The sequence below is a fragment of the Polyodon spathula genome, chromosome 12 (genome assembly GCF_017654505.1).
Source record: "Polyodon spathula isolate WHYD16114869_AA chromosome 12, ASM1765450v1, whole genome shotgun sequence".
In the NCBI taxonomy this organism is placed as follows: Eukaryota; Metazoa; Chordata; class Actinopteri; order Acipenseriformes; family Polyodontidae; genus Polyodon; species Polyodon spathula.
The window spans coordinates 42,069,597-42,081,614 of record NC_054545.1 but is presented as its reverse complement, the minus strand read 5'-3'; the positions used below and the strand labels follow the sequence as shown (position 1 = coordinate 42,081,614).

The window sequence follows — 12,018 nt, the reverse complement described above, 5'->3', positions numbered from 1 at the left end:
TGTTACTACCAAGAAATGAACAATGCAACTGTAGATTTCTGTATCATTCTGTACATTATATGACAGCTGACCTCTACTGTAGATTTTATTTGATTTATACAAATAAAAAAGAGTAAATAATGCAATCTTGGTATAGAAAACGGCATATTAGATATTACAATAAAGTTTCCTCACGTGATTGCGGAATTGGCTTTTAACACCTGTGTCAGATCCACACAGGAATGATGAACAGGCGTACAAGGGAACACAGATCCACTAGGAATGTGATTGAGACATGGATTTTGCCTAAACATATTTGTAACAGTGCCTGTCCCCACACTATGTACAATGTACACTTTCACCGTCACACTTATTATCAGGGCTTAAAATCAACCAGAGCTGTTCAGAGCTGAGCTCCGGTTAATATAGCCACACTTTGACTTCAGCAACTTAACTATGCCTAATTACTAACAATTATTTTCACAAGGACTGTAGCAATTTTTTTTTTTCATGGCAATTACTACAAGTGAAAATATTTACATACAGTATATGGAGAGCAGCATAACAACAGAAGCACCACTTCTGTATCTATGTGTGTGTCGGTCCCTCCTTTCCCTGGTTGTTGCTAGTGCTGTGTGTGCGTGTATCGGGTGCGACTGTAAACGAGTTAACTGCACAATGTATTTGCTTTGTTTCTGTGATTGAAATGAGTCACTGCTATCGGCAGACCTGAATCAAGACATTGGTTTGGTTGCCTGAGAATGTACAAGCTTAACTAGTTTGAAACAATATAACAAATAGAAGTACTTGACTGAATTAAATGAGAAATGATTTAGAACACTGCGGCACTAGTTTATAAAACCCTTTTTCTTTTCTTTGTAGTAATGTGTGAATCTAAAACTGGGAATCTAACATCTGCCTTTTTATAGCAATGCAATTTGCTTAATGTGTTGGGAATCAGAGACCTTCTCTGTGGAAGTCCAGAGTTGCACTTGGAAATAAGGTTGATTCTCACATTTGTCTTCTGCAGATTTACTTATTTGAGTTTGAGGTTTTACTTAAGTGTGCTTTTATGTAGTTTTGTAGTTCGCTGTGGAAATAGAAAAACAAAAACGTCTAAGAAATGCTTATTAAACCTGTCGAACAAATTCCTTTGATTTAAAATAAAATTAATGTAATTGCTTTAAATTATCAAAATATGCCCCAGAATTAGGGGTTTAAGTTTTTAAAAAAGTAATCTGTGCAGTCCGATTTTTACCCACCCGCCACATAATCGTAAATCAGCATTTTATATGTGAAGTGCTAAATAAATGTAATTTCTGGATGACAAAATGCACAATTTTAAATGAAGTTTAAAAATTATATACAAAAAAGATATTCCCATTATGTTTTACTTCCATTTGGCTGCTGCTCACTGGTGCGAGAGCCATCTCGCTGCACGCTAGTGGTTTCCATAACAGCGAGTTATGTTCCATTCATTTTTTCTTGATCTCATTAACATGCATTTTGATTAACAAGTTCCCCTTATCTAGTCGTTAAGACAAGAAGTGATTTATGTGACCTGCGACAATAAAGTTTTTAATGAGAAATGCGTTCATTAACGACCTCATCGACTCATTTTCAAAGCATTAATTGATTGATTTTATAAACAAATTTAGTTTGAAAATCACTTGCTATTAAAGCTGTCGTTACTATACCGCAAGTTCGATACAATAATACTGTTTTTTGAAAATCCTGCCCATTACAGCTAACTGTGGAATTAATTTATTTTTGCAGGGTGAACATCTGAAATGGACCATACTGTCCTGGCAAAACACATTACCTTGTAGCATACAGTCATATGCTTTCCGATCCTGTTGTTCCAGAGCATTCCAGAACTCCACTGGTTCAAACCCTTCCTCTACCTCCTGTACTGTCACTGTGCTGTTGCTATGGAGACCCATCTCTGCCGGACAGCTGGTGGAAAGAAAGATTACAAGAAAGCAATGGGCAAATAGTCACAAGAAAACGCCTGTGCAAACCAGACTTCTTGTACAGTGGTTAAGATGCTTGAAACACCAGAAACAAGCTGAAACCAGAAAACAAAACAAAACAAAACAAAAACATTATTATTAAAGTACTCACAGTTGTCTAATGCAGTCTGCTGCTTTTCTCCCTACTTCTCGTACGCTGCTCTGGGATTTGCAGCCATGCCAGAGGTACAGCATTTCCCTCTGGGGGTTCAGCAGAATAAGGGACACCCTGGACCTCAGGCTACGGCAGCTGCTCTCCACCTCCAGCAAACTGCCTTCAGCTGTGACCTCGCCGCGTACACAGAACAACCGCCAGTCGGCTGAAGGAAAACACAGAATAAGCACTCAGAAAGCGATGAAATCTATCATCAGTTCAGCCAGTTTAACTAATAATCCAGGGAATCTTTAATCCTCCCATCCAAAAGAAACAAACTTTGGGCACAAACATTTAGTCAAACAAAGAAAACACTGAACCAAAACAATATATTCCAAACAGGGCCAAAATCTAATGCGTCTGTAACTTCCCTGGCATTCTAACAATACTGTAGAACGCAGTTAATTAGTAATTAAGTGGAAAACCAAAACCTGTGCTAGAATGGCCCTTGTTGAGCAACCCTTCTAAATTTGTCAATAGTGTTTACTATAATGTATGTATAAGGAGAGATTTTACCTTGAAAGATTTGCTTTTTCTCTTACCAGTTTGTGTAACACAAGGGAATAGTGCATAGTAGCTATCACTGGAGTAGACTCTCCAGTATAAGGATAGAAAACCAGGTAAGTTGGTGAATCAAACATTTTAAATCAAATACTGGATTGAATAGGGGCATCCAAACCTTTCCTGCTGGTTCCATCCTGCTCTCGGCAGCCCCGGTGGATGACCATTCCTCCCTGGAACAGCTGCAGGAAGCAGGGGGACTCTTTCCCTTGGGCCACCAGTACCTGGACAGCACATGTAACAGCTTACCATTATATCAGGGAAAACACTAGTCAGGCACACTCTCCTGGAAGTATATGTTGTCGGACACAATAGGTTGGATTTACGTCAATATTAACTGGCATGTAGCTGACTCACAGCACAAGGCATATTGCTTTCACTGCTATTGGTGGATGGGTCACAAACAACCCTAAATGGAATGTGTAGTACTGATAATACTTTTATAAAATATTACACTGTTATGATTTCAGCAAGGGTAAGGAAATGAATCTATTTTGGGAGCAAGATTTTTTATTATAAACTGGGGTAAAAAGAAGAGCAAAATACATCATTTAAAAAGAAAATATTGAAATACCATAAAAGGGTGTCGCTAATTTCAATGTAATAACTATTGCTTTGTAAGTAACTGGTACCCACCCTGGTGGTCTAGCTTTGTTACCTGAGCCCCCTGGTGTTTGCCCATCTCCACAGTCATAAGTGCTGAGGCCCCCTTCCCACTGACGCTGGACTGGCTCCCCTGCCAGAAGAAATATGCCACCTTCTCCTTCCCAGGGCCGCTGGTGCTCTGCTGGTCTGGCTTCTGTCGCTTCCCCACTGACACACACATAATAAAAAAGGTAAGGTTCATGGGTTTTTATTAAACAACAACCCATACTGATGCATACAGTATACTGTAGCTCTTATGCGTTTCTACTTTACCTTCCTGCTTGATTTAAATACTACTTGCATCTGGATCATTCGCAACTTGATGTGTTTTGGATATGTGCATAGAAATAGGTTTGGCACATTACTCAAGGAGTAAGCTCTTATAAATGTGTTTCTAGCCAAGCCCTTTGCCACCACATGGACTGCAATATTGCTTTAAGATTTGATGCTGATTAAAGACCAAAAGATGTCTGGATTTGTTAGAACGGAAGCTGGATGGGATATTTTGCACCTTAAAGTGAAAAAAAGCTAAAAAGTGGGGAGGGTGGGTAGCCCTTGCTGTCCTAAGTGGATAACAGACTGTTGTCTTCCACAGTTTCTTCCTAATCTCTTCATTTTCTTCTGCTTTTGTGTTTCCTCTAATTTGTTTTGCTGCATTGTTGTTTCATTAGATTGTTTATATGATGCTGATTTTGTTGTCATTTCCTTTCTGCTAAAAGCATGACATTTATTTTTATTTTTTTATTAACCTTAACATTTTCATGACATCATACAACTTCCATGCACTAGTAGAACCGAACATTACTCAAAACCAATGCTGAAGGGATAGGATAAAATAAACTACACCTATCAAACCCTCAATAGTGCTGAATTCAGATATACTAAAAGAAACAACAAATGACGGAAAGGCGGTCTGTGTGACAGTTCTTCTGAACTCACCGACGCTGGTCACTGTGTATTTCCACTTGATGACATAGGTCTCTCCCTCGTGAAACTGTCCCACGCTCTCCCGGGGGATGGCAATGTAATCAAACTCGCGGATGTGCCAAACATCCACCTCCACAGTCCCGATCTCCACCAGCCTCCTGTCTTCCGTCTCGATCTGGCCGTGCCCCCTCTGCACATTGAGCCCTTCCAGCATCATCCTCACTGCCCCCTCCGAGGGGGCGATCAGGAGCTTCGCATCATAGGACTTCAGCTCTGACTCATAGGGAGACTGTGTGGGGCTCTGAAACACCATGTCAATAATTAGGGATCAGTGCGCATCATCTACTCACATCTCAGAGGCTAAGCCGGCTTGAGCATTAGTTTGATGGGGGGCCTTCATGAAACATTAGAGGTTGCAGAAAGTGTTGGTGGCTCAAAGATCAAGCAATGCTCCAGCAAATTGTTGGTATAGTAAAGTATAGGTAGCAAAGTGTTAGTGGAGTAAAGTATAGATCATAATGCACTACTAGTGCCCTATATCACTTGAGATGTTGCACCAAGGTTCTGTCTACTGTGCAGACACTAAAGATCTTTCGAAGAGCAGAGGTGTTAAATTTCTACAGTCTAGTGCTTCAAATGTAAGCAGTAAATGGGCATAACAACAAGATCTTGTATCTCTGTGTATCAATGCTACCCACATAATAATATTTCTCTGAGAGGACTGATATATCACTTGACAGTTGTAATAATAATAAGATAAATAGCTTGAAAGTAATTTCTGCTTAAACTTCATTTGTAAACTTAAAGTACTAGATGACAAGCATAGATAGACATGCAGTAACCTTATATTGCATAAGACCAAAAATGTAAACAATTTACTAACATTTGTCAACTAAACTCAACTAAATTATTTAAAAACCATTTACATCCAGCAAGGGTGTCCAGTATACGGGACCAAGGAATGAATTGAAAAAGTATTAAGGAGAAATATTAAAGCAGGTCTTATTATAAACACTTCATCTAAACTCTACTGGATGCTATGCAACATATCGACAGAAGGAGGTTCAAAGACGTATTATAGGCTAACTAATTGAAATAACCAAGCTGCATCTCTCTCGCACATGTCTATGCCATGCTCTCTACCTTCACTTCCACCACTGGCTGATCCTCCTTGGCACTCTTGAACTCGCCCCAGTCCAGGAATTTCTCTTTGAACAAAGCTGTCTCGTTGTGCTCCGACAGACGCCCAAAGATGGCCCATTCAGGCCGACCCTCCCCCTGCCTGGAAGCAGATAGAGATAAAGATGAAATAAGAGATAAGATGACATATACATATGCAAAGTCAAAGTCTACATGGCTAGACCAGCATGATACATACACACATATTTTCATATTTAATCACTCAGATACTAGCTGATGTGTGGTATTACTAGGGCCTTGCGTTTTTCACAACTTGTTTTTTTAACCTGCAATTCAGTCCTAAACCTCCAGGTGTCTGTGTAGCTAAACTGATCAAAAGAATAATTAAGTAATCAATACATAAAATTCTGACAAATCAGAAAACACCCCCTAATTACAAGGGACAATTATTGCCATTGCAGAAATGAATGCATTTAAAGAAAAAGCTTGCCTCGAGACTTGCTGTTTTAGACAAACTCAAAAAGCATTTCTTTGAGAGATTGCATGCAGCAGTATCATCCTGGTGTGCTGCACACTGATGGGGATAACTTATTTCGAAAGCCGTAACGTTAGAATAAACGTTGAAGTTGCATAATTAATAAATACACACTGAGCACTGGCTTAAAAGATGGCTGAATAAATAAACAGTGTGTTGTTAAAACTTTACACAAAGTTATTAAAAAATTTTTGAGTTACTACAATACTAATCAAAACAGAATAAAAAACATGTTCTATTTAACCAGCTCACACTTTCTGAAGGCAGTAAGGATTTTATGCCCATAACATGTTTGAAATTTGGATAAAGAACCCCTCCTGTTACTTAACTAGACCCTTCATTAAATTAATCATTTGGTTAATTATCTTTTTAATTGTTCTCGACTAAATTAAATGTTTAGTTGAGTAATTGAAAGCTCAGTTGAAATCAAAACCAGAAGACACATGGGGTCCCCTGGGCCAGAATTGGGAAGCACTGACTTAAGTATATCGTATATATCGAACATCATATATACAATTCAAACAAAAACAAAACAAAACCACTAAAGAAAAAAATAAAACACAGCTTACATATGTTACAGAATCTATCATATGCCCAGATTCCAATAAATGGTTAAGCCATACTGTTCTGGGATCGGTGCCAGAAACAGGAAATCTGTTATAAAAAACAACATCTCTTCTGTTAGCGAAATATATATTTGAGATCCAGATATCAAGAAAATGTGATGAATTTGTTTACGAAATGATTTGCTTAAAAGTGTACTAGTAAATGAAAACCTATAAATAATGTATTTACACTTATGAGTTCATTGAAATAATATTGAAAGAAAATGTCCTTTAAAATCCTGTTAAACATATGCACAAGGGTGTAAGGGTTAAATAAATGTCAGTGGCCATCTACAGTGTTTATGAATCTGCTAATATGTACCTTGTAGTAATATGATGACCAATTAAAATGATTAAAGTAACATAATGGGAAGATTGTTTAATGATTGCTCATTAAATGGCTTGCTGTGGAGGTTATATCGACATCTTGGGGCTGTAGGACTAAATTACAGGTTAAAAAAACGCAGGGCCCTATATATTACAAATGCCATTGCTAAAAAGTTCATTGTTAGGCCACCAGGTGGTGATGTTGCCATAAAATGGTATCAGATGAAACATTTCTGCTCAACTGACATTCTCACCTCCAGAGACAGGACTGAATACTGCATAGCACTGATTAACCATAGAAGCAGACACACATCAAAGCTATAACTATAGCTGCAATTTACTTGAGAAAAGCCATGTGTGTTCAGAAGTTATCATTATGTTCTTATGATGCTGTATCTGTGAATACAGTGAAAAATCACCTGCATACATCTGTCTGACCAAGGACACTTTGGAAATTAAGTGGAGATAGACAGGACAGAGGGTAGGGTACACTTCTTTGCTAAGAGTGGTGAGAGTATAGAATGTGTAAGACAGAAATGTGTCAACTTGGAATAAATACTTTAACAAAGGCATATATTGTCTTCTTAAAGGAAAGGGACATTATCCAGAACAGTAATGTGTTTATTATTTGTTTCAATTTGTAGCAGTAAACAACAGCTTTAATTAGACTATGTGAAGTAAACAAGACGTTCACATAGCAGAGTGTTTAACATTGTAATTAATGTGATGATGAAGCCCCCCCCCCCTCGCCCCCTGACTCACTGTGGAGTCTGCACGCTGCTCCCTCCAGAGCACAGAGGGTTCATCCTGCAGTTGCTATAGTTGTACGGCCCATTCCAGAGCTGCTTCCCAAGCTGCACGGCTAACTTCCTGTCTCCCAGAGGCACTTCCTTTCCATGCCAAATGTACACCTCGCTGCCAAAATCAAACACCAGCACCTGCAATACACCAGACAACAATTACATAAATACTATACATATATACATGCATATATACATGCATACATGATTACGTACTGTGGTGAGGTCAAGCAGGTCAAATACGTTGGCCTCAGAATGGTTAAAACATTGTTAACATAAGTGTGGCTCCAGTGATTTGCTTAAAAAAAAACCTTAGGTTATTTTCATAACCCTGGTTCCCTGAAATAGAAATGTAACCATTACCTAATGGGTGTTTACCTCCTAAAGACCCGAAACCTGATTATTATATACCAAAGCTGCTCAGCGAGGCTGTGATGCAGTCATGTCCGCCTCAGGGAGTATAAAGGACTGCGCTCACAGATCTCAGCGTCATTTTTACTTCAAGCCTGCTGCAATCATGGACACAGCAATGTTGAAAGTTAATGGTTACATTTTTATTTCAGGGAATTAGGGTTATGATAATAACCTGAAGTTCCGTTTCAAGTATGAAATCTAACCATTACCTAATGGGCGAGTGTACCCAAGCCGTCGCAAGAGCAAGACTGCAGAACAACTGGAATGCTACACGGCTAAGTTGAGTGGTTGCCATTGTGCATTACCATTAGGAACCCCAGTAACAAGTAGCTACGGCTAACAAACTGAAGGAGAAACTTGCCTCTATGCCTGTGTTGTAAGGGTCGACTGAGAAGCTGCCCTAAACACTATAGTTCCAAAACCAGGATTTTGAGGATCCTCGACACCGCTGCATTGCAAATGTCCTTGACAGATGCACCCTGGAATAAAGTTGCCTTGTTCCTAGAGGAATGGGCAGTGAGCTTTCTGGAGGGGGCAAGTTGGCCAGCTCATAGGCAGTCCATTTGGACAGCCTCTGCTTAGAAAGCGCTTGACCATGTGACTTCACCCCATGGCAGACAAAAAATTGTTTGGACTGCCTCCAACTTTTTGTCCTGTCAACGTAGTACATAGTATTTCTGTGTAGACTAATTCCCATAATCTATTCCAGAAAAAGATTTTTCAGGCAGAAACAGCATAAAAGTAGACTTTTATTTTACTCCTGTTAATGTGGTTTCTGCACAAGAAACAAAGTGGCAAAAGCCACATTTTCATAAAGTAATATCATTACCGTGGTTTACTTCTGCCTTTTTTTTTGATGTGCACGGAAGTGAAAACACACATTTAACTTAAATAAACTCTTCAAAATGTTAGAAAAGGGGGCATTGTACAAAGAAAAATCACCTCAGTTTTGGTTTTCGTTTATTAGTCCTCATAACAGAAAATACTAGGATCACAACAAAATGATCACAATGCTTAACATGTACCTTGCAAGTTGGGCCAGTGTTTGAAAAGTGTGAAGCACACCTACATCTGTATCCAGATTCTGCCTACCAAAATCTGCAACTGCATTTTGATCCTGTTTTTTTATGTTAATAATCCCTACTGTCCCACACATCACCTGCCATTTTATAAAATTTCGCACAAGTTCTGGCAATGTGATAGATTGGTGCAAGGCAAAACGCGTTATGATAATTATTTCTAATATTTATCAACTATGTAATTGATGGTGAACACTGACGTGGATTTTTGCCTTCAAATTCATGTGCAGCAATGCTTGTTTAGAATATTTCAGATAGTTTCTCTGCCACACTAAAGAAAATATAAAGAAAATAATTATTACTTTATAATAATGATAATTACTCCACACCGCTGTTTTCACGTAGCACTGCTAAAGTCTTCTCCCGTTGATCAACGAATGAGCACTGACACAAAGCGAAATGGGCGAAGATTTGTAACTCAAGCCAAAATGAAATCTGATCAGAATGAAAGCTCAGCCAATCAATATGCAGTGATTATACTGACGTTAATAGTGGCCAATAGTAGCTAACAGAAACAGAAGCAGTATGAGGAAACATAATGTAAGCAGCATGAACTGTGCTGAATGAAAGCGCATTTGAGAAACGTTGCGCTAGTAGACTGTATGAGTGGATGGAATGCATCCGCACTGGATGAAAAGCAGATTAAATAAGTCCTGGTACCCATGCGTAACGGCATCAAAATAAGTCCTGGTACAGGGTACCGGTGAGTACCGGCAGAATTTCACCTCTGCGTACAAGCATACATACATACAGACATAATGTAACTGTCTTGGTTTATCTTAAATTAAGACTACAAGCAAATCCCAAAGGGTTTCTGAAATATCCCAAATATCATGCAACTGCCTCTCCCAAACTCCCATAGCAACAATCTGCTGCTCAACAAATGAGAACAGCATCATCTAAACATACTAGATATGTGCCAAACATCCCAACATGCTAGTTACTGTACGTATCAATTGTGGCTGAATTGCTTTTTTCATTGCTAAAAGAGGAAGTGACCACTTCTTTTCGTTTGCTATTATAATAATAGTTTACATAAGTTAAGCGTTATAAAAATCCTAAAAAAGGTGGTCCCTACCTTGATAAAGATCGAAAATAACTAGCCTAGTCTTGGACTACCTAATTCAGAGGAGTCTGTTTATATTGAATTTCATGGGACCTAAGTTCGACTTATCAGAATTTCAAATAATCTGGAGCTCTCATTTCTATCAGCTGTTACAAAAATAGTACATTCCTATAGTAATTTAAAAATAATAATTATTTTATATAGCATGTTTTCATCGTTGACCTTAAATTTTTATTAGAAGCAAACAAACACATGGCCATTAAAAAAAAAAAAAAACATATGCCGTGTTACTGTAATTTGTGTTTAACATTCAATCACAAGCAAATACTGCTGAAGATAAAGCATAAACAGACTTTATTAACCAGTCCTTGTACTACTGCTCTACTATTGTCATTGTATCCAGAAGTTTTAAATCCTAACTTGTTACATCATATATTGTATTTAGTAATAGAAACTTGCACTTACTGTAAACTTACATTGCATTGTAACTTTGTATGTATTGCCCTGTAACACTAAGTCGCCTTGGATAAAGGTGTCTGCCAAATAAATAAACAACAACACTACGGTAAGGGCACTCTCACATTTCACCAGTGCAGACAAATCCGCTTATATTTTACAGTAAAAGTACAGCACTTGACTCTGTGAAATGCAGTTTAATAAGTTTTTCAAGTTTTCCCATCAAAGTGACACTCAGTGTTCTCTGAATAACGTTCACGTTGCATAAATAATGTTTTTAAAGTTGTCAGTGAGGGGGGGGTCAGCTTCCGGGGCTAAACAATGCGTAAACACAACGCGACACTAACAAACAACTCGTCTTGCACGCTGTGTGTTTTTGTTTTGCTTTTAAGTATATACCTGCTTTCGAGAAATCACGAAATTCAAGGTAAAAGAATTCGAGTTAGCCCTTACTGAAGTAATACACGTGTCATACTTGGGGATGGGGCCAAAAAAAATATTTCGAGCAATTCAAGTTCGACTTATGTGGACTCTACTGTATAAGACAGACGAAGTCACAAGTGAGATTCATTCCCAAATGACCTATTTCTTTTCACTGGTTTCTTCTTATGCTGTATTTCAAGAGAAGGTGACAGACTAACAACTGAGGGTTTCATTTTACCACAAAAAAGAAATATATTTGCAGTGAGAAAAAACTACCTCCTTGGAGTTAAGCAGAGAGACACTGGGGACGGTGGCCCAGGCCTCCTCATGTGGTACAAGTCGGTCTTCCACAAGCCGATACACACAGTTCGACTCCACCACTGCGCTCTCATACACTTCATCTTCTTCCGGATCACCTGCACCTGTACAAACACAAACCGAGTCTTGAACACAGGATAGGACATTAAAATGAAACTTTTACTCAAGTCTTTAATTAACTATTTTTTTTTAAAGCAGAACATTCCATGGTCATAATACAAAATCTGAGAAGCCAACAGATATAATGTGTATAAAAAAACATGAATAGTAGTACTTAAATGGTACATAAGGACCTTTTTATTTTATTGTGTTAAGTGTTCCCATGTGTTGCTACAACTGTTTACATAAAGTGTGTATATTGTTCTAATTTTTTGACAACTTTTTAAAACTTTTAAATTGCATTCCCTGCCTCAAGATGGCTTCTCGTGTACCCACTGGGACCTCTCAGAAGTACATTTCCCATCATCCTCCTGCTCACTGGTAAATCCATCTCAGTTACATATGTGAGCAGGAGGACGATGGGAAATGTGGTTCTGAGAGGTCCATGCGGGTACATGGGAAGCCATCTTGAGGCAGG

The 12,018-nt window shown here is 38.5% G+C and overlaps 1 protein-coding gene across 1 annotated transcript in view; it reads right to left on the bottom strand.

Moving 5' to 3' along the window:
• LOC121324898 (supervillin-like) overlaps nt 1-12,018 on the bottom strand; it is an 84,654-nt gene that overhangs the window by 6,355 nt on the left and 66,281 nt on the right. The window contains exons 22-29 of the mRNA XM_041267099.1: nt 11,400-11,545; nt 7,648-7,823; nt 5,422-5,560; nt 4,291-4,579; nt 3,365-3,519; nt 2,825-2,930; nt 2,104-2,311; nt 1,802-1,935 (exon numbers count right to left, since the gene is read on the bottom strand). Coding sequence (XP_041123033.1) covers nt 1,802-1,935; nt 2,104-2,311; nt 2,825-2,930; nt 3,365-3,519; nt 4,291-4,579; nt 5,422-5,560; nt 7,648-7,823; nt 11,400-11,545 — 1,353 coding nt within the window. The remainder of the gene's footprint in view (nt 1-1,801; nt 1,936-2,103; nt 2,312-2,824; nt 2,931-3,364; nt 3,520-4,290; nt 4,580-5,421; nt 5,561-7,647; nt 7,824-11,399; nt 11,546-12,018) is intronic.